The sequence below is a fragment of the Schistocerca piceifrons genome, chromosome 6, assembly GCF_021461385.2.
Source record: "Schistocerca piceifrons isolate TAMUIC-IGC-003096 chromosome 6, iqSchPice1.1, whole genome shotgun sequence".
Classification (NCBI taxonomy): Eukaryota; Metazoa; Arthropoda; class Insecta; order Orthoptera; family Acrididae; genus Schistocerca; species Schistocerca piceifrons.
This window is the reverse complement of record NC_060143.1, coordinates 323,843,979-323,871,814: the sequence shown is the minus strand read 5'-3', so window position 1 is coordinate 323,871,814 and position 27,836 is coordinate 323,843,979. Positions and strand designations below refer to the sequence as shown.

General features: G+C 37.3%; 1 protein-coding gene across 6 annotated transcripts in view; it reads right to left on the bottom strand.

Annotated features, from left to right (window-relative positions):
- The window catches only part of LOC124803112 (receptor expression-enhancing protein 1), a 292,008-nt gene that overhangs the window by 26,360 nt on the left and 237,812 nt on the right, over positions 1–27,836 (bottom strand). For all 6 annotated transcript variants that reach the window (XM_047264270.1, XM_047264269.1, XM_047264274.1 and 3 more), the window contains 2 exons: positions 27,186–27,321; positions 9,460–9,700 (listed from right to left, as the gene is read on the bottom strand). In XM_047264270.1, the coding sequence (XP_047120226.1) occupies positions 9,460–9,700; positions 27,186–27,321 (377 nt within the window). The remainder of the gene's footprint in view (positions 1–9,459; positions 9,701–27,185; positions 27,322–27,836) is intronic.

Genomic DNA, 27,836 nt, shown 5'->3' with positions numbered 1-27,836 from the left:
AGTACAAAAGCCTTTTAGTCTTAAAATTTGTGCATCATGGTCTGAAAGGCCATTCATGATTTTGCTAATAGAATGCCCATCTAGTAATGAAGAATGAATAAAAATATTGTTTATGGCTGTGCTACTGTTGCCCGGCACACTAGTTGGAAAAAACCAGTCTACATCAGATCATATGAATTTAGGAGATATACCAACATCATTTTTCTTGCACCATCATATAAAAAATTAATATTGAAGTCACCACATATAACTAATTTATGGTACTTCCTAGAAAGTGAATCAAGAACCCTCTCTAGCTTGAGCAGAAATTCTCTGAAGTTGGAGTTAGGGGACCTATAAACAGCAAAAATTAGATTTTTAGTTTCACTAAATTCAATTGCCCTTGCACAACATTCAAATATCTGTTCAGTGTAGTGTCGTGATACATCTATGGACTCAAATGGAATACTTTTTTTTTACATACATAGTCACTCCTCCAACCTGCAAGGATCTCCTTCAGAAACAGCCAGCTAATCTGTACCCTGGTAAAGGAAGCCTCTGAATTGTCAAATTATTTAAGTGGTGCTCTGATATACCAATAATTTCAGAGTCAACATCTTATATTTTGATGAAATATGCTAATTCCTTCTGTACTTGGAAACATTACATCCTCGGAAGGTGAGCCTTTAGTTAGAGGGACTTCCTTTAAGCAGGTATACCTATCAGCTGACTTCAATCTAAAAAAGGTGCAGCTCTAACACCAACTATTACAGGAATTTTTCCATGAGTGACCCCCCACCACCACCCACTACACTGTCACCTATAAGCTTAGCCAGCCTCCCCTTCCCATATTGTTGACATTATGTCCATTTTTCAGTCTATATTCAGCACTGCACAAAAAGAAGCATTTCTTGAAATTCTATATGAAAATGGCCCTGTCAGCATTCTAGATTTACGCAAAGAACTGAACATATTATCAAAAGATGAAATGCATAATTCCACTGGTTGTCTTTGTAGCTGGATGATCAGTGTCCTAACTCTCCCTACAGAGAATCAGGCTCAACTCCAGGATTTGTTAGTTGTTTAATTTTTGTCCCTCCCCCCCTCCTGTACAAGGGACTACTTCTGGCTCAGCAATTGGGTGAATATAATGCTCCCCACTATGCTTCAGAGGAAAACATTGCTCAGTTATAGTAACATGCAGTTAAATTCTCATATTAGAGGAAATATAGTGTTGGTCATAAGTCAAATAGCATTGCTTTCAGTTACATGCAGAATAAAACTGATGGCAACCTACAAATTCAGTCAGCAACTTCTGATGTCAGCACACATATATGAGAGGAACTGACCTTTGCAAAAAGTAATGATCCTAATAGACTAAAAAATTGGAAGACAGAACAGACAGTACTTACTCTCATTATTGTCAATAGGCGCACACAAAAATACACAACCCTATCCTAGCTTTTAGAACTAACAGTTCCTTCCTCAGGGAGGAGATATGGAGAGGTTGGGGAAGGTTACAAAGGGAGAACACGTCACTCAGGCCACAGGATTAAATGGAAGGGAATTAAATATTGCTCTAATGAACTAGAAAAATTGAATGAATTAGAGATAAAGAGAAAGGGTGGAAGGGAGAGAGGAGTAATGAATATAAAATTTAAAATCATAGAACAAGAAGGAAACAAAGAAAAAAAAGGAATACAAAGTATATAAAAGTATGATGAAAAGGTTGTTGTTGTTGTTGTTGTTGTTGTTGTTGCTGCTGCTGTGGTCTTCAATCCAAAGGCTTGTTTGATGCAGCTCTTTATGCTACTCTATCCTGTGCAAGCCTCCTCACCTTCAAGTAACTACTGCAACCTACACCCTTCTGAATCTGCTTAGTGTATTCACCTCTCGGTCTCCCTCTACGATTTTTACCCCACACCCTTCCTTCCACGACTAAATTGATGATACCCTGATGCCTCTGAATGTGTTCTACCAACTGATCTCTTCTACTGGTCAGGTTGTACCACAAATTTCTCTTTTCCCCAATGCTATTCAGTATCTTCTCATTAGTTACGTAATCTACCCTCTCATCTTCAGTATTCTTCTGTAGAACCACATCTCAGAAGTTTCTATTCTCTTCTTGTCTAAACTGTTTATCATCCGTGTGTTACTTCAATACATGGGACACTCCATACAAACACTTTCAGAAAGGACTTCCTGCACTCAAATCTATACTCTATGTTAGCAATTTTCTCGTCTTCAGAAATGCTTTCCTTGCCGTTGCCAGTCTACATTTTATGGCGTCCTTACTTTGACCTTCCCAAATAGCAAAACATATCTAGTACTTTGAGTGTCTCATTTTCTAATCTAATTTCCTCAGCATCACCTGATTTAATTCAATTACATTCCACTATTGTTGTTCTACTTATGTTGATGTTCACCTTTCATCCTCCTTTCAAGACACTGTACATTCCATTCAACTGCTCCTCCAAGTCCTTTGCTGTCTCTGACATATTTACAATGTCATCGGCAAACCTCAAGGTTTCTATTGTATTTCTTCTACATGGATTTTAATTCCTAATCCAAATTTTTCTTTTGTTTCCTTTACCGCTTGCTCAATATACAGATTGAATAACATTGGGGATAGGCTACAACCCTGTTTCACTCCCCTCTCAACCACTGCTTTCTGTTTGTGCCTGTTGACTCTCATAACTACCATCTGGTATCTGTAAAAATTGTAAATAGCCTTTCAATCCCTGTATTTACCCCTGCCACCTTTAGAATTTGAAAGAGAGTATTCTAGTCAACATTGTCAAAAGCTTTCTCTAAGTCTACAAATGTTATAAACGTAGGTTTATCTTTCATTAACACATCTTCTATGAGAAGTTGTAGGGTCCGTATTGACTTGCGTGATCCTACATTTCTCCAGAATTCAAACTGATCATCCCCGAGGTTTCCTTCTATCAGTTTTTCCAAAAAAGGATTCATGCTAATATTTTGCAACTGTGACTACTTAAATTGATAGTTCAATAATTTTCACATCTGTCAGCACCTGCTTTCTTAGGAATTGGAATTACTATATTGTTCTTGAAGTCTGCGGGTATTTCACCTGTCTCATGCATCTTGCTCAGCAGGTGGAAGAGTTTTGTTATGGCTGACTCTCCCAAAGCTATCAGTAGCTCTAACGGAATGTTGTCTACTCCCAGGGCCTTGTTTTGACTTAAGTCTTTCAGTGCTTTGTCATATTATTCACACAGTATCATATCCTCCTCCTCATTCCCCTCTACATTCTCTTCCATTTCCACAATATTGCCCTCAATACATCTCCCTTGTATAGACCCCCTATATACTGCTTCCACCTTTCTGCTTTCCCTTCATTACTTAGGACTGGTTTACCATCTGAGCGCTTGATATTAATATAGCTGCTTCTTTTAATAGCTTAGCCATTTTGCACTCTGTTGATATTATTTTTTAGACATTTGTATTCCTTTTGCCTGCATTTTTATATTTTCTCCTTTCATCGATTAAATTCAATATCTCTTGTGTTACCCAAGCATTTCTACTAGTCCTCATCTTTTTACCTAGATGGTTATCTGTTGCCTTCACTATTTAATCTCTCAAACTTCCCATTATCCGTCAACTGTATTCCTTTCACCTGTTCTTGTCAGTCATTCCCTAATGCTGCCTCTGTAACTCTCTACAACCTCTGGTTCTTTCAGATTATCCAGGTCCCATCTCCTTAAATTCCTACCTTTCTTCCTTGTCCCTCTAAAATAGAGAGAATAATAATAATAATAATAATAATAATAATAATAATAATAATAAAGAATAGGCCTCCGGTATATTCTGCCAGTCGTAAAAGGCGACGAAAAGAACAAACCACTAATAGGGCTAACCCCCCTTTTAGTGTGATTAGTTGGTTCAGGACAGAACTAAAGAAGCCTCGGACAAAGCGCCGTCATGGTCAGGGACGACGCTTGAACCCTATGCCCGCCCACAATGGTAACGACACTGCTAGCCAACTGGAAAATGATTCAGATCGAAATAGAGGTGTTTTGCAGGATATGCTTCCTGCAACCACCCTAGAAGGAAAACAGACAGAGGATGAGATGGTCAGATGAAGTTAATCGACACCTCATGTTCTGTTATTACCAAGCAACAAACCTAGGAACCAACACAACTGGATACAGATCACAAGTATACACAACATTTATTACCAGATACCCAGAATTAAAATTTTTAACAGAACAATGACTAGCTGATCAGATCCGTGTAATAATCAAAAATAACAGGATACCCCAGTCAGAATTAGAAAACATCAAACAACAAGTACAACAAATACTGGAACAAAATAATGTGCAATCAGAAGAAGAAGAAAATACAGTAATGGACTCAAACATCCCAGAGCAAACAAACAAAGAACAACACGCATCAATTAAACAGTCAGAGGAAAACAAAATCTAAAGACAGCCACCAGAACAAGCACAAATAGAACACGAAGTGACACACATGTTAGATATAGAAGAAAAATTTCAGCTGACATATATAGAATACAAAGACACAAATACAGACATTAGACCATTCTTGCATAGACCGCCAAATAACCCACAAGTCGAAACAACAATAAAAACAATAAAAACTATCAACACAATCATACACAACAAAATAAATGAAAACACAACTATGGATGAGTTACAACTACTGGTTTATATAGGAGCACTCACTACACTAAATATACACACTAGGCAGAGATCAGAACCAACCAACACACACAAGAAAACCACAAAACCAGCATGGCAACACAGGCTACAGATCAGAACAGAAAAACTGAGAAAAGACATCGGACAGCTAACACAATTTATAAGAAATGAAATATCTGACAAAAAACGAAAAAGGTTAGGCAAAATATCACAACAAGAAGCGATAGAGCAATTAGATGAAAAGAAGCAGAAATTACAAGCATTGGCCAAATGACTCAGAAGATTAAAAAAAAAAAAAAAAAAAAAAAAAAAGTGAAAGTAGAAGAAAACAAAATCAAACATTCAACACAAACCAAAAGAAATTTTATCAGACAATAGATAACACACACATTAAGATAGACAACCCACCAAACATAACAGACATGGAACACTTCTGGAGCACGGTGGATACAAGCAGAAACAGATATGTACAAGATGATACCACAAATGCCTGAAGTGATAATTTTGCAACACGAAGTCACCCAAGCAATTAATTCTACTCACAATTGGAAAGCCCCTGGAAAAGATAAAATAGCAAATTTCTGGCTAAAGAAATTCACCTCAACACATTCACATCCAACTAAATTATTTAAGTTACATTGCAGACCCATACACATTCCCTGATACACTTACACATGGAATAACTTATCTGAAACCTAAAGATCAAGCAGACACAGCAAACCCAGCTAAATATCGCTCCATAACATGCCTACCAACAATATACAAAATATTAACTTCAGTCGTTACACAGAAATTAATGACACATACAACACAGAACAAAATTATAAATGAAGAACAAAAAGGCTGTTGCAAAGGAGCACGAGGATGTAAAGAGCAACTGATAATAGATGCAGAGGTGACATATCAAGCTAAAACTAAACAAAGGTCGCTACACTATGCATACATTGATTACCAAAAAGCTTTTGATAGTGTACCCCACTCATGGTTACTACAAATATTGGAAATGTACAAAGTAGATCCTAAATTGATACAGTTCCTAAACATAGTAATGAAAAATTGGAAAACCACACTTAATATCCAAACAAATTCAAATAATATCACATCACAGCCAATACAGATTAAGTGTGGAATATACCAAGGAGACTCATTAAGTCCTTTCTGGTTCTGCCTTGCTCTGAACCCACTATCCAACATGCTAAATAATACAAATTATGGATATAATATTACTGGAACATACCAACACAAAATCACACATTTGCTGTACATGGATGATCTAAAACTACTGGCAGCAACAAATCAACAACTCAACCAATTACTAAAGATAACAGAAGTATTCAGCAATGATATAAATATGGCTTTTGGAACAGACAAATGTAAGAAAAATAGCATAGTCAAGGGAAAACAGACTAAACAAGAAGATTACATATTGGATAACCACAGCGACTGCATAGAAGCGATGGAGAAAACAGATGCCTATAAATATCTAGGATACAGACAAAAAATAGGAATAGATAATACAAATATACATATTGGATAACCACAGCGACTGCATAGAAGCGATGGAGAAAACAGATGCCTATAAATATCTAGGATACAGACAAAAAATAGGAATAGATAATACAAATATTAAAGAAGAACTAAAAGAAAAATATAGACAAAGACTAACAAAAATACTGAAAACAGAATTTACAGCAAGAAACAAGACAAAAGCTATAAATACTTATGCTATACCAATATTGACCCACTCATTTGGAGTAGTGAAATGGAGTAACACAGACCTAGAAGCACTCAATACACTTACACGATCACAATGCCACAAATATAGAATACATCACATACATTCAGCAACTGAAAGATTCACATTAAGCAGAAAGGAAGGAGGAAGGGGATTCATCGACATAAAAAACCTACATTATGGACAGGTAGACAATTTAAGAAAATTCTTTCTAGAACGAGCAGAAACTAGCAAAATACACAAAGCAATCACTCATATAAATACATCGGCTACACCACTGCAATTTCATAACCACTTCTACAACCCTTTAGATCACATAACATCAACAGATACGAAGAAAGTAAATTGGAAAAAGAAAACACTACATGGCAAGCACCCGTATCATCTAACACAGCCACCCATCGATCAAGACGCATCCAACACATGGCTAAGAAAAGGCAATATATACAGTGAGACGGAAGGATTCATGATTGCAATACAGGATCAAACAATAAACACCAGATATTACAGCAAGCATATTATTAAAGGCCCAAATACCACAACAGATAAATGCAGACTTTGCAAACAACAAATAGAAACAGTAGATCACATCACAAGTGGATGTACAATACTAGCAAATACAGAATACCCCAGAAGACATGACAATGTAGCAAAAATAATACATCAACAGCTTGCCTTACAACATAAACTTATAAAACGACATGTTCCCACATACAAGTATGCACCACAAAATGTACTGGAGAACGATGAATACAAATTATACTGGAACAGAACCATTATAACAGATAAAACAACACCACATAACAAACCTGACATCATACTCACCAATAAAAAGAAGAAATTAACACAACTAATCGAAATATCCATACCCAATACAACAAATATACAAAAGAAAACAGGAGAAAAAATTGAAAAATACATCCAACTGGCTGAGGAAGTCAAGGACAGGTGGCATCAGGATAAAGTTGACATTATACCAATTATACTATCAACTACAGGAGTCATACCACACAATATCCACCAGTACATCAATGCAATACAGCTACATCCAAACTTATATATACAACTACAGAAATCTGTAATTATTGACACTTGTTCAATTACCTGAAAGTTCCTAAATGCAATGTAACATATACCGTACAGTTAAAAGGAAGTCACGCTTGATCAAGGTCCGCGTCACCTTCCATTTTTAACCAGACATAATGTCTGAGACAAGAAAGAAATAACAATAATAATAATAAAAACAAACAATCATCATAAAGGAATTCAAGTTCAAACGCTCTCTTAAATGGGAGTAATCGAAAATAGTAACACTAAGAAGAAAAGGAAGAAGGTGAAAACAAAAAGTAAGTCTCTGAACAGATTCCGAAGTATCATCAATGACACAGATTTGGATTTCATCGATAAAGCAGGATCAAATACGAAAAAAATTACAGAACCAATTGAAAGATCTATTCGCATAATTTTTCTATGGTAGATAAGGTTATAAAAATGTGAAACACATAGAACTGTGAAATTTCTTATACCCACACTTTTTATTCCTTATCAGTGGACTTGATTTTCAGTTAGGATTTTTCAAAATGTGCAGTGTGATTGGTTACAGAGCACTGCCACTTTCTTTTCCCTGGGGTTCTATAAAAATTGACTCCCATCACAATTTTCGTATGCCTGTGACAGCCATGAAACCCTAACTCCATGTGGGTACACAGTAGTCAACTTTGTGTCAGCATTTAATTAATCTGAACTTTCAGAATAATTTTAATCATGATACCACATTACACATTGATGTTTCTCATGCTGCATTTTGCATAAGTGATTGTCACATCATTAACTATGTCATGTCGAAACATTAGCACTGCACAAGCTCTCACATCCTTTATGTACTGGAAAACTCCCAAAATAGGAAATCATTAATAAAATTTAGCAAAATACCTATTATATCATTTTCAGTCAGCTTAAAATTTCCACCAACCCAATCACAGATTGCAAAATACAACGTTGTCGTCATCATTGTCGTCGTCGTCGACGACGAAGTACCAAATTATGATTTGATTCAGCAAATACTTCTGGTGTACAGACTTAAGTTGGAAAAAACGAAACTGCAGAAAGAGTTGATTTCTTCATCTGTTGTACACTAAATGACTGGTGTGTAATGGAATAGGCTTCATAAGCAGCAGAGCATTTCCTTCCACTCTCAAACTATTGCAGCATACAGTGCTATTGCATCGTGTAGTTTGTCGAATTCAGAATCAGGCTAGCAGTCAAGTTTATTCTTGCATTAATACTTGGTTTGAACTTAAGTCACTGAGACAGATGGCTGGCAGCCAGTTGTATGTCAAAGATTGTACAACTGGAGACAAAATGGGTGATCTGACAAAATTCACCAACACCCTACGGTGATCTAAGGAACATCGCTCTTGCTGTCAGTGATGAAGTGGCAGGTAATGAACAATGTATGGTTCACAGGGTCCCTTTCTCACTGGATGTGATTGTCACTGAAGTCAAATAACTTTGGACAAGTTATAAAAAGTGAAAAAAATCCCATGTTGTGCCATTCTTAATAACTACTGTAGTCTTTTCACTCCCTTAATTTTGTTTCATCCAGAGATGCAATATATTAAAGCAGTAACAAAAATGTGATCCATGATTCAATATACTGCAATGTTTAGAAACATACAACCTTTTGATAGACCCATTGAACTACCTGCTTGTTAAACAAGTTTCCTGAACACAGAGGTCAGTCTTGCTACTGTTCAATCTGTTGCTGCAATTTTACCACACGGAATGCTTTTTCAGATTTATAATACAATATATTACATGTCACAGATTGTATTGTGTTTCTTTAGTGTGTGTCCCCTTATGCTAAGTGTCAACAAGTTATGATTTCTTCAGTTGTACTCACAATTACAAGTGTTCTGTTCTTTTTATTAGTATCACTGTACAGCTTGAACTGTGCCACATTGTGGGTAGCTTGAATGTTGTCTCCAGCCATTTTTGTGCTGCCAAGTGTAGACAGAAAGTTATGAAGAAACTATAATCAGAGTGGCATTATGTACTTGCCTCAGGAACCCCAGGTGAAGATCCCTTTTTTGTAACAGTTCCACCACCACCACGAGAAGATCGTGTGCGGGCAGACCGTGAAGATCCACCCACGGAAGCAGTCCGAACAAGTGGCTCACGACTACTCGCTAAGCTATCAGGACGACTTTCACCATGCTGCCCTCCACTGATGCTGCCGTGCTGGTACAGGGGTTCAGCAGATGAATAGCCTGAGCTAACATCCTCCGACGATCGGATATGGCTGCAAAGCAATAATACAAGTAGTCTTTGCATAATTACAAAAACAGAGACTTATATTCCGCCACATGGCTTACAGTAACCATTTACCACAGAATTTAGGTTTGAAAATTTAGATAGGAGATAGTATATAATTCTTAAAGAACTACCACCACATGGCTTACAGTAACCATTTACCACAGAATTTAGGCTTGAAAATTTAGATAGGAGATAGTACATAATTCTTAAAGAACAACCATTCCAAAACGAGCTTTAATGAAATTCAAATACAACCTACACTACCAAGGCCTATATGCTGTTTCTTGAAATATCGAAATATTTTTCGGTACTGAATGTCCGAAATTTTATATTGGCCAAACAGGAAGAGCCTTATTAACAAGGTACAAGGAGCATATTCCTACTAAAACTGGAGATTGCACATGTGGTTAAACATTTGCTGAACATTTAGTGCAATGGGCTCATGCACCCAACCCCTCCCACAATACTCAGCTCTTGCATAGTGAAGTAAAAGGTACAAGGTACAAGGTTAGACATTTTAGAGCAAATGCAAATATTTAAACATTTACTGCATAACAAAAACAAGCTTCTTAACGACCAACTGCAGCTGCAAAGGTTGAACAGCTAGGTATATTAGTTTGACACCATAAAAAAATTTTGGAGCCATCTATGAAGGTGTCTATTAGTTATATAGGAATATTCAGTTACCTAATTAATATTTCATTATTATATAGGGTATCATCGTAAATGGTTAATATTTGTCGTATTGAAAACCTTGAACACGCACACAGATGGTCAACCGATATTTGGTATGCACGTTCTAGAGTTAAGAACGGTTTCAACACTTGATTTAATTAATGGATAATAACTTCGTCGGTCAATAGCATGTACGTGTAGTAACCGGAATGACAATCACCAAGTCACTACCCCATTACAGAATATAGGTGCTACCACATAATCCTTCAATATGACCGATTGTTGTCAATACTATGTGCGTATGATAGCAGTGATGCCATCACCTAGTCATACACAACTTTTTATTAACATAATTAATGGCAGTCATATCCATATACATATCGCAGCGTTGCTCGCCAAATCACATCATAATTTAACCATTTTCCCATCATCCTCCCATAGTTTAGACTAATTCTTTAAGTACATATTGACCTATGTCAATCAATTATTTTAAATGTGTTGACCGGAGCAGTATTCGCCAAGTCACATTTTAGCTTCAAACATAATTCTGCTGTCATTCCTTAAGTTCAATGGCAGTGGTCACCAGGTCCGAATTATGATGGCAGTGTTCGACACACAGTTTTTAGAGTATGTGTGTGGATCACCTCCTTGAAGGCAAATTGAGTACCCCATTGCCGCCACATTATCCCCTACTTTAGTGTTTTCTGTAACTCATAAACATAACTTCGTCAAGAAGCTCAATCAGACACGTGCATTAGTTTTTGGCTTGATTCTAGACCATTTCAGGTCAAATATACTCATCTTGAATAATGACCATCTATTTTATATGGCCTGTATTGCCAGACGTTACAGATTCGTTATAGAATTGTTCATAAGTTCAATAACAACCATTTGTGTGCTAGGTCAATAGGATGATCATATGTTGTAACCATAGCTAAGCAAGTGCTTAACATTTACACCTAAAAAATTTCTAGACGTAGTCATAATGATGACAATGTTGGCGTTATATTATCCTTCCCACTCCTAAGTTCTTTTTAGGTGATTAAACTTCGTGCTTAAGCACAAAATTTTCCTAGGCAGGCCATACCTTGTAAGCACATGATGTCTTCCTCATATCATGACCAACGAATACTTCATAAATGTTAAGACAGTCGATCTAAGCACATTCTGCATAGGATAACATATATGCCCTTTTCCTCAGCTATACCTTTTATTTCACTTTACTAGTACATTCAAGGTCAGGAGTCAGGTTCGCGTCTTGTCCCAACAAGTAACTATCACACAATTTATGTGCAGGTGCAAGGTATTGTATCACTTTTGAATACATTATGGAAGTGACAGTGATCAATGTGTTACAAATATTTACTATTAAAAACAGTCTTGATGACGATTTATTTATTAAGGTCACTTAATAAATAAATTGTGATCAAGACTGTTTTTAATATTAAGGTCACCTTAATAAATAAAACGTGATCAAGACTGTTTTTAATAATAAATATTTGTAACACATTGATCACTGTCATGCCCATAATGTATTCAAAAGTAATACAATACCTTGATCACAATTTATTTATTAAGGTGACCGGTTTCAACCACAGTAGTGGTCATCTTAATAAATAAATCGTGATCAAGATGGTTTTTAATAGTAAATATTTGCAAGGTATTTTGTCCACCTAGGCGGGCCTCATGACGCTACAGTCAGTTCCAGTACAGCACTCGTGGCTGCCGCATCACAGTCGCAAAGTGGGGCCGAGGCAGTTTTAGATAAGCTTTAATTTATGGATTTGTAGTTTTAGCTTGACAATGTCCACTATGGACAAATGGTAGTTCTGAAAAAGGTTGGGTTATCCTAACTGAAACCAAGGTAAATTCCAGGCAAACGTTGCAACTGAGGCTGTTGGTTATAAAAATTTAAATTAACTTTCATGTGGACACCATACCATGGTGAAACTTGGCATTTTTCACATTAACATACTTTTAGCCACTAATCAGTAATTCTAAGTACACTGGTCAGCTCTACTTCTGTTAAATAACTGTTTTGTCTCTTTGTTCTGGTCAGCCTTAGATTTGCTTGTCACCTACTATAGCAGTACCAGAAGTAGCATACAAGTTGGAAACTCAAAGTTACCATCCAGTTAACCAAATCTGTTAACCAGGTGTAGTAAGTTGCTTCAGGTCACATTAACATCCAGTCAAGTTTGATAAACTCTTTTAAACTACAACAACAGTAAGAGTAAAGGTAATCCCTCAGAATATAATTGACGAACTGGATGGTAGACAAACTTGTGTTATTCTTTTTATTATTTGTCTATAGAGGTAGCGGCAGTAAATACTGCTGTGTATAAATGTAATTGAACTGCACCAAGCTTATTCAATAGGAGGCATATGTATTTGTAAGTCACCATGGAGAGAGCTCATCAAAATGGTTTGCAAATTTTTGGAACCAAATGCTATACACCTGTTTCAAAAGAGTGCTGCAAAATTTGGAATGCAAAGCAACAACTAACAGTTTTGTTAGTCCTGCTGAAAATGTTGATGGTTTATGCTCCAGCATGAAAACTGGGCATAAACTCGTTCACAGCAGCGGTATTGTGTCTAGCTAGAAGTTACTGAAAAAAATTTCACAATATTGCCACATGAGAGAAGTAACTCAGTATCAAAACTGATAAACTGCTTTTAATAATGCCCTTAAGTTGAGATGTGCCAAGAAATTAATATGATAAATGTGAATCAGCAGTTTCTTCAGTGGGAGGTACACCTGAAGCAGAAGGGTGTGGAAGAGCACAGGTTCGACTTGAAAACATGGAGCAAGTTCGACAATCAAAACCTTTGATCAAATGCACATTAGTGGAAGTGGGTGAGCCGAGGAAGTATTTTGAAACAATTGAGACCTGAGTGACTGCAAATCAAAAATGAAAGAAGAAATTTCATAACTGGATAATAATTCTATACAGACTTCAAATGAATTAATGTACGAGTACAAAATAAATGCCCAGTTTTTGGAAGTGGTAACATCCGTCAAGTATCTGGGTGTAACTATTTGAAATGATCTCAAATGGAACAATCAGATCACACAAGTAATGGGTAAGGTGAACTCTAGATTGCAGTTTATTGGTAGAATCCTGAAGCAATGCAATCCTTCAACAAAAGAAATTGCTTACAATACTTTAGTTCGTCCAGTCTTAAGAGTATTGTTCATCTGTATGGGACCCTTACCTGTTGGGTCTGATTCAAAAGATTGAGAAGGTCCAAAGACGAGTGGCATGATTCATGACTGGTACATTTAGCCATCGCAAGAGCATTACAAATCTCATAGAAAGTTTGAAGTGGGACACACTTGCAGATAGACGCCGCACTAAACGGAAGATGCTGCTGACAAAATTCCAAAATCCGATCTTCACCATGGATGTAAAGCATATATTATTATCACCAACTTTCAAATTGCACAATGATCACCATTCAAAGATAAGGGAAATTAGAGCTCGTACTGAGGTGTTCAGACAGTCATTTTTCCCTCGCAAGTTCCGCGAGTGGAACAGAGGGAGGGGAAATATGACTGGCGTGAATAGTGCCCTCTCCCACACACCGCTCGGTGGCTAGCGGCGTATATATATGTAGATGTAGAATTAGTAGTATGGCACACGGCTGACTCTAATCACCGAGTTTTTCATACATAACAGAACATCAATGGGAAAATCTCATCATCAGAAAGATGAACAGGTTTTTTTGGGGCTACAGTCAGTAGCAACACACTGAATATCATGAAATATTCAGTCCAAATGCTCAATACAACAAAATAATAGCAAACGCTCATGAATTTCATGATGGTACTAGAAAACTATACAAACTTTTTCTACATCTTTGTAACTTAAAACAATGTCTAAGACGCTGGAATGATCATGCATGTGCCATTCTATTTTCAGTTATTCGAAAGCAGTAGAAATCCACTGCCTGTGCTATCACATTTCTAGTGATAACAGACTCATATCCTGTTTTATACACCATTGGACTCTCTGTTGCAACCAACAAGAGCATTATCAATGACTTTCTAAACAAACTGCAGATGGAAATCACGACTACATTGGAAGCTTATGGACACTTCTGGAATTTTCAATCAAAAATTATGTCCACTATTCATTCTGGTCTGTCAGAAAGCTTCCATTAAAACACAGCAGAAGCTAAAACCACCTCTAAAGCAACTGAAAAAGAATTAACATATGTGATGATTAAAAACTTCCCACGAAGAAAAGATGGACTGTTTAATATATCTGTCAGCAGCGACACTTCTGACATTTGTTTACCTACTAAGTATCACATTTTTTAAGAGAAAATAAAGAAAAAAGTAGTAAGCTGGGCTATCAAACAAAAAGCCAATGTCTCAGTGTCAACAAAAGAAGCTGAGTTTTTGAAACTGCAAACGAAGACCTGTAATTGATTCGTCTCTTCAGTGACATTGCATAGGTTATACCCTCTACAAATGAACACTGCAATATCAGTCCAACTGACTGACCTATTTTCAAGATGGTTGATGAGCGAGGCAAGTAAGTATTTGTTGCACAAAGCTAGAAGTTATTCAAGAGTTTCTTGTTCTGGATGTGGATACATTCTGTAGCAAAAACATGCATTAATATATATCTATATATCTATTATTATTATTATTATTATTATTATTATTATAACACAAGTAAACTGTTTACAGTATGTTTTTAGGAAATATCTCTTGTTATTTTGAAACTCCAATATTCAATATCTACACCCAAATTTTCTAAGTGTTAAATTATATAAAAGCTAGTCAATAGTCTTAGATCTGACTATATTCCATAATGAATAGATACCTTAGTGCATACTATTGTCAGACAAATGAACAGTTCATATTTTACAGTGCATTTTGCAAAATATATCACGTTTACATTGAATTTCCAACACTTGCAACATTGGATTAATTTTCCAAGCAAAAAATTCAAAATAATCTTGTTAAAAATTGTACATCAAATCCCTTTTAATATAAGTAACTGCTAATTCATTCTACTGTCAACTAAATAAAACTTGCAAAGAAAAGGTGACAAGGGAATTTTTTATTTTATTATTTATTTGTTTGTTTAGCTGCTTGCTGAACTCACAAATGTTATACTCGCATATTTACATAATCTAGTGTATGCACCATTTCTCATTTCATTGATTTTTTTTGTTTCAAAATCTTTGACCATGAGTGGATCTGTCATAGGGTAGCGCAAAATGGGGTTTGTTGTGAATCTCGTGGCAAATGGTCTTGTGGGGAGGACCGCAGTTGGAGGTCACTGCAATTCTTGAATATATTCTCTGTTCGAACATAATAAATAAATTTCCTTGAGATGGAAAAGCTTCTGTCCACAAATGAGAATGATTATAGAAAGCATCACTCATGCAAAACTCAGCTTGCCTTTTTCTCACAAGATATCTTGAGAATAATGGATAAAGGTCAGCAAGCACATTCCATATTCCCAGATTTCCAAAAAATATTTGACACAGTACCCCAATGCAGACTGCTAATGAAGGTACAAGCATACAGAATAGGTTCCCAGATATGTGAGTAGCTTGAAGACTTATTAAGTTTTAGGTTGATGCGGAAGTTCATAGTGTTTTTGTTTAGCATGTTGATACTCCGGTTACTATGGGTTTATTTATTGACTGTAATTTTTTATTTGTAGTTCATTGTTGCTGTTTTAGTTTACATATTATCATTTTGTGTTTTGGAGATAGTGAGTGAACTGTGGACACTAGACAATGGAGTGGTAAGTGGAGAAATTGGAACATTTTCAACATACTTCTTCTGTTTTGAGTTCAACAGAGGGGTGATAACAATGGAGGCAGCCAGAAACATTTATGCTTTGTATGGGGATAAGGCCACTGAATAGAGCATGGCAAGGAAACGGTTTCCTCATTTTAAGGAGGATCATTTTGGTATTAGTGACTCTCCATATTCAGGAAAATCTTCAGGGTCTGATGAAAATCATTTAAATGAATTAATCCATAACGATACATGTCAGTGTACTCAAGAACTGTCAAATGTAATGAACTGTTATCATTCCACCATCATGCGACATTTGCATGCAATGGGGATGGTTCAAAAATCAAGTGTATGGGTACCACACACTCTAAGCCAAATTAAAAAATAATAAGCAAGTGACCATATGTGCATTTCTGCTTGTTCATCTTCAACAGTTCATGAACAACACCAACCCTTCCTGTCCTGTATTGTTACTGGTGAAGAGAAATAGTGTCTCTATTGCAACATTACGAAAACAAAGGAATGGCCAGCCTAAACAAAGCAGCAACTCCTTGTACAAAGACCTGCATGCATCCACCAAAGATGATGTTATACATGAGGTGGAACAGTAATTGTGTGGTGTGCTGTGAACTGCTTCCCCGAGGTGTAACCAACCACCACTGCTGACGTTTACTGTCAACAACTTAGATGTCTTGCAGAAACAGTTCAAGAACAACAACCAGGAAGACTGTGAAGTGAAACTACTTCATGATAATGTCTGTTGTTGTTGTTGTGGTCTTCAGTCCTGAGATTGGTTTGATGCAGCTCTCCATGCTACTCTATCCTGTGCAAGCTCCTTCATCTCCCAGTACTTACTGCAACCTACATCCTTCTGAATCTGCTTAGTGTATTCATCTCTTGGTCTCCCTCTACGATTTTTACCCTCCACGCTGCCCTCCAATGCTAAATTTGTGATTCCTTGATGCCTCAAAACATGTCCTACCAACCGATCCCTTCTTCTAGTCAAGTTGTGCCACAAACTTCTCTTCTCCCCAATCCTATTCAATACCTCCTCATTAGTTTCAATACCTCCTCATTAGTTACGTTAACTACCCACCTTATCTTCAGCATTCTTCTGTAGCACCACATTTCGAAAGCTTCTATTCTCTTCTTGTCCAAACTAGTTATCGTCCATGTTTCACTTCCATACATGGCTACACTCCATACAAATACTTTCAGAAACGACTTCCTGACACTTAAATCTATACTCGATGTTAACAAATTTTTCTTCTTCAGAAACGATTTCCTTGCCATTGCCAGTCTACATTTTATATCCTCTCTACTTCGACCATCATCAGTTATTTTACTCCCTAAATAGCAAAACTCCTTTACTACTTTAAGTGTCTCATTTCCTAATCTAATTCCCTCAGCATCAACCGATTTAATTTGACTACATTCCATTATCCTCGTTTTGCTTTTGTTGATGTTCATCTTATATCCTCCTTTCAATACACTGTCCATTCCGTTCAACAGCTCTTCCAAGTCCTTTGCTGTCTCTGACAGAATTACAATGTCACAGGCGAACCTCAAAGTTTTTACTTCTTCTCCATGAATTTTAATACCTACTCCAAATTTTTCTTTTGTTTCCTTTACTGCTTTCTCAATATACAGATTGAATAACATCGGGGAGAGGCTACAACCCTGTCTCACTCCCTTCCCAACCGCTGCTTCCCTTTCATGCCCCTTAACTCTTATAACTGCCATCTGGTTTCTGTACAAATTGTAAATAGCCTTTCGCTCCCTGTATTTTACCCCTGCCACCTTCAGAATTTGAAAGAGAGTATTCCAGTTAACATTGTCAAAAGCTTTCTCTAAGTCTACAAATTCTAGAAACGTAGATTTGCCTTTTCTTAATCTTTCTTCTAAGATAAGTCGTAAGGTTAGTATTGCCTCACGTGTTCCAACATTTCTATGGAATCCAAACTGATCTTCCCCGAGATCCGCTTCTACCAGTTTTTCCATTCGTCTGTAAAGAATTCGCGTTAGTATTTTGCAGCTGTGACATATTAAACTGATAGTTCGGTAATTTTCATATCTGTCAACACCTGCTTTCTTTGGGATTGGAATTATTATATTCTTCTTGAAGTCTGAGGGTATTTCGCCTGTCTCATACATCTTGCTCACCAGATGGTAGAGTTTTGACATGACTGGCTCTCCCAAGGCCATCAGTAGTTCTAATGGAATGTTGTCTATTCCCGGGGCCTTGTTTCAACTCAGGTCTTTCAGTGCTCTGTCAAACTCTTCACGCAGTATCTTATCTCCCATTTCGTCTTCATCTACATCCTCTTCCATTTCCATAATATTGTCCTCAAGTACACTGCCCTTGTATAAACCCTCTATATACTCTTTCCACCTTTCTGCCTTCCCTTCCTTGCTTAGAACTGGGTTGCCATCTGAGCTCTTGATATTCGTACAAGTGGTTCTCTTCTCTCCAAAGGTCTCTTTAATTTTCCTGTAGGCAGTATCTATCTTACCCATAGTGAGACAAGCCTCTACATCCTTACATTTGTCCTCTAGCCATCCCTGCTTAGCCTTTTTGCACTTCCTGTCGACCTCATTTTTGAGACGTTTGTATTCCTTTTTGCCTGCTTCATTTACTGCATTTTTATATTTTCTCCTTTCATCAATTAAATTCAATATTTCTTCTGTTACCCAAGGATTTCTACTAGCCCTCGTCTTTTTACCTACTTGATCGTCTGCTGTCTTCACTACTTCATCCCTCAGAGCTACCCATTCTTCTTCTACTGTATTTCTTTCCCCAATTCCTGTCAATTGTTCCCTTATGCTCTCCCTGAAACTCTCTACAACCTCTGGTACTTTCAGTTTATCCAGGTCCCATCCCCTTAAATTCCCACCTTTTTGCAGTTTCTTCAGTTTCAATCTGCAGTTCATAACCAATAGATTGTGGTCAGAATCCACATCTGCCCCTGGAAATGTCTTACAATTTAAAACCTGGTTCCTAAATCTCTGTCTTACCATTATATAATCTATCTGATACCTTTTAGTATCTCCAGGGTTCTTCCAGGTATACAACCTTCTTTTATGATTCTTGAACCAAGTGTTAGTTATGATTAAGTTATGCTCTGTGCAAAATTCTACAAGGCGGCTTCCTCTTTCATTTCTTCCCCCCCAGTCCATATTCACCTACTATGTTTCCTTCTCTCCCTTTTCCTACTGATGAATTCCAGTCACCCATGACTATTAAATTTTCGTCTCCCTTCACTACCTGAATAATTTCTTTTATCTCGTCATACATTTCATCTATTTATTCATCATCTGCTGATGTCTACCCACATCAAACAAACAAACAAACACTGCACAGGAGTTGGGTTGGAAAGTTGTTCCACATCCACCTTATTCACCTGGTCTTGCATCTTCAGTTTTTCACCTTTTCTGTTCTCTGGAATAAACTTCAAGAAACTTTCTTTCCAGTTGAAAATGCAATATGAACATAGCTCAACGAGTTCTTAACCTCAAAACCATATGATTGCTACATGTACAGAATCGAAAGTTATCCCAGCATTGGCAGACTAGTGTAAACAGTGAAGGAAAATATACTGTTGATGACTAAAGTCTCTGTTGTGTGTGTCTGTTGTGTTTATTAAACTTATGGAAAAATACTAAGGGCTTATGCACCAACCCAATAATACGATCCAATATGTTGTCCTCTATGGTGAGTGCTCATCTCATCAGAGATATGCGGGTATTGTCAAGAGTGTGATAGGACTACTATTATTCTCTATATACATAAATAATCTGATAGATAGAGTGAGCAGCAAACAGTGACCATTTACTGATGAAGCTGGGGTGTACAGGAAGATGTCATCATAGAATGACTGTAGGAGGATAAAAGAGGACTTAGATAAAATTTCTAGTTGGCGTGATGAATGGCAAACTAACTCTAAATGTAGAAAAATGTACACTAGTGCAGATGAGTAGGAAAAACAATCCCATAATGTTTGAATACAGCATTAGTAGTGTGCTGCTTGACACAGTCATGTTGATTAAATATTTAGGCATAACACTGCAAAGCAATTTGAAATGGAACGAGCATGTAAGGATTATAGTAGTGAAGGCAAATGGTCAACCTTGGTTTATTGGGAGAAGTTTTGGAAAGTGTGGTTCATGTGTAGAGGAGAACAGCAGTGCAGCCCATTCTTGAGTACAATTTGAGTGTTTGGTATCTACATTTGGTCAGATTAAAGGAAAGCATTGAAGCAATTCAGAGACAGGCTGCTAGATTTTTTATCAGTAGATTCAATAACCTTTCAAGTATTACAGACATTCTTTGGGAACTCAAAAGGGGAATCCTTGGAGAGAATGCAGCATTCTTTTTGAGGAACGCTACTGAGAAAATGTAGGGAACTAGAATTTGAAGCTGACTGCAGTACAATTCTACTGCTGCCAATATACATCTCACATAAGGACCGTGTAGACAAAATAAGAGAAATTATGGCTTGTACAGGGCCTTATTTTTCCCATCACTATTTGTGAGTGGAGCAAGAAAGGAAATTACTAGTAGTGGTACAAGGTACTCTCTACCATGCACCATAAGGTGCCTTGTGGACTATGTATGTAGAGGTAGATGTAGATGGAGACTGGGAATGCCAGAAGGCCCTCTCATGGAACTTCATGTAGTAGAAATAATTTGATTAAAAAACAGGTAGGAAAAATCTATGGCTTTCAGGCACAGTTGGAGACAGAGACGAAAGAATTGTTAAGGACATCAGAACACAGGGGGAAAGGTGGTTGGAAACTGACAGGTGGCCAAAAGGTGGAAAAGAAGAGGGCATTATCAGACTGTTTTGTTGTGCACACAACAATCAGTTTTAAACTGAACTATGAACAGTAATTTCCAGAAGTATCGTCGTCAATAACAAAGTTCAATATAAACAAGTGGATAACAGCCGGTATAAGAAAGTCCTCCCACACCATGAAATACCTCAGTTTCATAAGAAAAATCCATAGAGTGCCAGAGTTCCTAAGCTATAATCAAAGATACAAAGATATTTAAAGGAAGGTACTGCTTGCTACAAACAAACTCAGCAAATGACACAGCAATACTTAAAGCTGAAAATAAAAGCAAAGTAACTTGGAGACAGAAACAGGAGATCAGAAACAGAGTCATGGTAACTTGCAGATAAAAGATACATGCACCATCAGTAAATGATTTATAGAATGAGCAAAAGAATACTTTTCATGTAGAGCAGAGAAATTAAACCAAAAATGCCCCAAATGAAATGATGTTGCAGTAAAAAATTATGAGGCAAGTACAATGATGTTAACTGCCACAGAGTATGAAGTTAGGAAAACCATGCTAAAACCAAGAAATAAGATAGATATTCAAAGAATTCATAGGCAGTATAAAAGCCCTGTTAACTAAACTTAATATATGAGCTCTCAGTTCAGGTAACTTTCCAGAATATCTGAAACAAATGAAAATTTTGCCTCTACTAAAGAAAGGTGATGCAGAATAAGCATAGTACTGCACGAGATGTGGAAGTGATAGATGCACTCACTGACCTCACTCATTAACAGTATACTTCGTTTTGCAATCATAAGAATTGAGTAACAGGAAAAGAGCAAATGGTAAAAACTGCATAATGATCAGAATTATGGATCACAATAGATTTTGAATTTAATTAAGTACTGAAATCAAAATTTGTGGTAGCATGCAGAGGCCGAAGGCAAGCACTGTTGCAAAGTGAGGTGGCAGAGTGCCAGAGGATGCCAAGTACTCATAGCAGAATTTAGAGAGTAACATTGAGAAGTTTTTGTGAAGCTGGGATAAAAGTACGAAGAGCAAAAGGTGAAAGTCAGACGTGATTTGTGAGGACAAATACACCTTGGCAACAAGGTGGTAAACAACTCCAAACCTTGGATGGCTGGTAAAAAAAATAATCCATCCAAAAAACATATTTCATAAGAGTAAAAATTAAGTGAGAATTATTTCAGATAGTGTTCTGGAAAAGTTGTCACTGGAGAAACAGATGTGGGACACTACAATTTTGATAGAAAAATTATTAGTAAAGTGGCTTGGCTGATATCACAAAAGCCAAAAAAGTTTTAAGACGGGATGTCAGGATGTTGCGTAGAGGAGAACACGTTGATGCGCGGCTGATGTTGCACGTGTGTCAAATAGCGGTCCACCTTAATTGCATTACAAGCTTTGTATTGTTCATTTGATGTTGACTAAGTCACTGGAGGAAATGGTTGGCATCTTTTATATAGGAAGATAGGTTGCAGGTAATATGCTGAATGTGTTGGTCTACGAGAGCAGAGATTCTCTCAGTGGGAGCACAGTAACCGGCCTAAGGATTTGGCCCATCCCAGAACCTCTCCCCGAAGTCTATCTCTCTCCTCACCCCTACCACTCTCCACACTCCTACCTTCTACATCCTTCCTAAAGTCCATAAACCCAACCCCACAGGTCGCCCACTGTGACCAGTTACTGTGCCCCCACTGAGAGAATCTCTGCTCTTGTAGACCAGCATCTTCAGCCTATTACCCAAAACCTACCTTCCTACATAAAATATACCTACTATTTCCTCCAACAACTCTCCACAGTTCCTGTTCCTTTTTCGTATGGTGCCCTCCTCATCACTATTGATGCCAGCTTCCTGTACACTAAGGTACCTAATGCCCATTGCCTTGTCACTATTTAACACTATCTTTCCCAACAACTGACAGATTCCAAACCTACAACCTCCTTCCTGGTCTAAAGACCAACAATATCTGCACGCACAATTACTTCTCCTTTGAAGGTAGTGCCTACAAACAAATCTGGGGTATGGCAATGGGCACCTGCATGGCACCATCCTATGCCAATCTATTCATGAGGCACCCAGAAACCCAAACCCCTCACCTGGTTCACATTCACTGATGACATCTTCATGACCTGAATTGAGGGTGAGGACACCCTATCCACTTTCCTCCAGATCTCAACACCTGCTCCCTCATTTGCTTCACCTGGTTCTCCTTAACCCAACAAGCCACCTTCCTCAATGTTGACCTTCACCTAAAAGATGGCTACATCAGTACCTCCATCCATATCAAACCTACCAACTGCCAGCAATACCTCCACTTTAACAGCTGTCACCCATTCCATATTATACAGCCTATTCATCCATGGCTGTTGCATCCGTAGTGATAAGTAACCCCTCTCGAAATATATCCAGGGCCTCACTGAGGTTTCCATAGACCAAAATTACCCTCCCAACCTTGTACAGAAACAGTTATCCTGTACCTTCTCTCTTCAGTCACCAAATGCCTCCCAAAGCCCCACCATCAGGCCACAAAGGAGCATTCCCCTCGTGACTCAGAACAACCAAGGACTGGAGCAACTGAATCACATTCTCTGCCAGGGTTTCGACTTCCTCTCGTCATGCCCTGAAATGAGGAATGTCCCACCCTCTATCCTTTCCATCCCTCCCACAGTGGTGTTCTGCCACCCACATAAGCTACACAATACCCTTGTCCATCCCTACACAATCTCTGTTCCCAGCCCCTTGCCTCATGGCTCACATCCTTGTAACACACCTACATGTAAACTTGTCCCACACATCCTGCCGCTGCCACCTACTCCAGTCCTGTCACAAGCATTTCCTGTACCATCAAAGGTAGGGCTACCTGTGAAAACAGTCATGTGACCTACAAGCTCTGCTGTTACCACTGGGCTGCATTCTATGTGTGCATGACAATCAACAAGCTGTCTGTTCACATAAGCGGCCACCGAAAAACTGTGGCCAAGAAACAACTGGACCACCCAGCTGCTGAGCACACTGCCCAACACAATGTCCTTCATTTCAATGACTGCATCACAGCCTAGGCCATCTGGGTTCCTCCTACCAATACCTACGCACCTATCCCACTCCTTGTTCCCATTACAGCACTACATAGCTACACAGCCTTCTATTCCACCGACACTCCCACAGTCTTTTTACTTATCTCTTCTTCTTCTTCTTCTTCTTCTTCTTTTTTACCCCTCCCCCCCTCCCCCCAAATCCTGCCCTCTAGCTAACCTCCCAACTGCATCTAGCTGCCCTACTCTCTCTGCACCTCGTCCCTGTATGCTTGCAAACTGACCTGGGCTGCCAGAGACAGTGGCATGGCATGGCATGAATGTGAGTGTTGAATGTGAATGTTTGAGTGTGAGTGTGTGTTGTCTTAGTCAGAAGAAGACTTTTGGCTGAAAACTTATTTGTCTAGCAGTCTTTTTGTTGTGCTTATCTGCAACTCAATATTTCCACTATATGGAGAGTAGCAATCCATCCTTTCTTATAATACTGCCATTATTCATCCTGGATTTCTAATTAGTGTCAGCCAATAATAGATACAATCCAAAAACGGGAGGAATGCCTTTTTCTGACATATTCAGATTACAACAAACCGGAGTAGTGGCCCTATTCAATTACTTTTGGGAAAAATAAAACCAAGAATAACTGGTTCAGAGATTTCCTTGATAGTTTAGAAGCAATACAAGACATTGTAAACAGAAAAACATTATTCTGAGTAACAGACACATAAGACTTTAACAAAAACAGTACAATCTAACTGATGAAGAAAGAGCAGGTATGCTGGAAAGAACAAAAAAAAATTGGTAAGAGAAGATACTTTAGTGTACATAGACTGAATAAAGCATGCCAATGTGGGTGTAAACTGTATAAAAAAATTTTAACAGATATGAGTCCCACAGGGCATCATCTTAGGACCAATATTGATTTTGATACACCTCAGTGACTTTCCAGACAATGTTAGACAAGTGGAAAAATTATTTTTTTGTAATGGCAGTAACATTGTAACAATACCTAAAACACTGGAACTTCTAACAGAAAAGGCAAATTAACCCTAAAGGGTGAAATATCATAAGAAAATTACAATGAATGTAAGGAAAATAAACAGCAAGTATTCCTACTTAAAGAGGGAAAATAATTCTACAAAATTAAACATTAATGAAAATTTCACCTATTCCAAGGCAACATAAAAATTTTAGCAATTAATATTTACTGTCATTCATGGTGTGCTGAACATACAAATGTACTAGCAAAGAAGAGTCATCAGCATGCTATCCCCTTAGAGGCCTGTGATCAGTGTGTTAGCATAGTTACATACTATTTCTATATGCACTCTTCTTTACATATGGAATCATTCTTTGTGGGTCTCATGCAGATCCACAAAATATGAGCACAGTTTTCAAACTACAGAAATGGGCCATTAGAATAATAACTAAACAGAGTAACTGAGCTTCCTGTAAAGACCTGTTTAACTGTAGCACGTGATAATGTCTATCAATCTGTTATGTACACTGGGAACATCATCAGCAATGATCTCACAAACAGCAGTATTCATGACAATGGACAAGAGCCACACCAAACTCACGTTACATTTACCACAAATAAGCAAACAAAAGCTACTGAACAGAATTTTCTGAAAGGGAATAAAGCTATATAATAAATTGCCAAAGATCAAAAAACAACTAAAAGTCATATTCAATATGACTTTCTTGACATTTATTTATAACCCACGATTCACTTGTGTAGCTAAGCACTGGAACTGTCTTTGCCTTATAAAATTTCAATCTTGTTCCTTTCCTCATTGTATTTTTCAAAAATCTGTTTATTGTTCCACATATATTACCAAACATAGCTAATTTCTTCTCTGCATCTTCATCATACTCATATGTGAAGTCACAAGCTAAATAACTAAAATGTTTGAGCTGTTCTATTGTAGGCCAAAATTTTTGTTCATCCATGATAATTCCATTTGAAAGCCATACCTGTTAAATAATTCTTACTGCAAAGTCAAGGATTATTAGATAACACAGACCAAGGAATGATAAAAAAATTGATGTTATTTAACAATAAACATCTATCATTCTACAGTAAACTGCTACAGCAGAACAGAACAGAACAGAACAGAACAGGTTTCATAAATCTTACTGCAAAATACTATCTCCAGGACTTGTGATGACTCTCTCATACAAAGTGAAAGTTTCATTTTCTTGAGCTCAGCATTTTATTCATTGTGATGAGTCGTTAACTTGGCTTTTTCATAAAGGCCAAGGGAACAACACAAAAAAATTCATTAGAATGCGGAGAGTATTATCAAAGTCCTGATGCCAGCCAAAAGAACGTGTGTGTGTGTGTGTGTGTGTGTGTGTGTGTGTGTGTGTGTGTGCGCGCACGCCTGGATATTTGTAACTGTAAGCTGGTTTGCGAATACGTATGATAAAAAACACTGGACACAATGTATCAAAGTTATCAACACAACATGTTAATCTATACCTACACGAAATGATATTACAGGATGCATGAATTAGTTATTTTTTTTTTAAAAAAAAACTTGTCTTTACAGTTAAAATGATATCTCTGATATTATCCCATAAATGATCTGTGGAACTAGCTAACTAACTGTGAGTTTCACAAACACACAAAGCAAGCTGACGTCAACTTTCACTTTGTACGAGAGAGAGTTCTGGAAGGTAAAGTGCATAGTGAACATACACTAAGTGAATGTAAATGGCACACATTTTTACAAAGCTCAAACAATTAACTTACAAACTTCTGCATTATTTGTTTGGCATGAACTAAAAGTCATATTTTCATGGTGCCAGTAACAGAAAGTTTTTGGGCAAGATATAGAGAAAAATTTTGATTTATTTATTATTAATTAAATTTTCATATGTTTATTAAGTGGAGAAGTGTCATTTTTAATGAACCACTATGTTTGTGTCTACAGTGGGTCATGTAAATATTTTAACTCTGAACTGTGTACTCCTTGATTTTGGCAATGTCAGTAGGCTCTTCGAATTGTTGTTGGAAGTAAATGTGACCCTTGTTCTTTATTCTGCATGTCTAGTTTTGCTATCAGTTTGTGTGTTTTGTTGTATAAAAACTTTACAATGCTAATTAAAGCTTTTTAATCCTTCACAATGTCTCCACAAATCATTACTATTTAGTAATTACAAAATCAGATCTTGATATGGTGTTACCTCAGCGGCACACTTGGTTCTCTAACAGATGCTCCTCTCACATCAACATCCACTTCTGGAAAATACATTTCAACCCTTCCTGACCCAGATGCAGAACGTCGAGGGCTATGGCCTCTAGGTCGATGATGTCTACCATCTGAAAATATAAGAGTATCAAATTTCTTGGTGCAGTTATTTAGAAATTTGAGATCTAAAACAATATAGTTCTATGATCTTAATTTCTAGCTTAGTTAACTTTTCCTAAGTACTTGGAATTTTTTTTTTATTTTGTTTTTGTAAGTACTACAAATGCCTTTTCTAGAAGTCAAGCTTACAGTACAACTTTCAGCTGTTTAGTACATATTATGTCCTAATCCACACAAAACCATAAATGCTAGACAAAAATAGTGCCACAATTGCTGGAGATATATACTTTATTTGTGAAATGTCTGAATTTCCTTTTGAATCTGCCTATTGCTATCAAATACCAATAAACTGTTCCTCTTTCCTGAGGCTAACTTTTATTGACATGGTATTTTAAATTCTGGCTGTAGGATTACATTATTAAACTATTACATACGTATTTGAATTTTTTCAGTTAAACTTAGCCCACAAGTTTATGTTTCAGCAGCAGATGCGACTTATCGCAATGGATGTCATATTTAGTCGCAG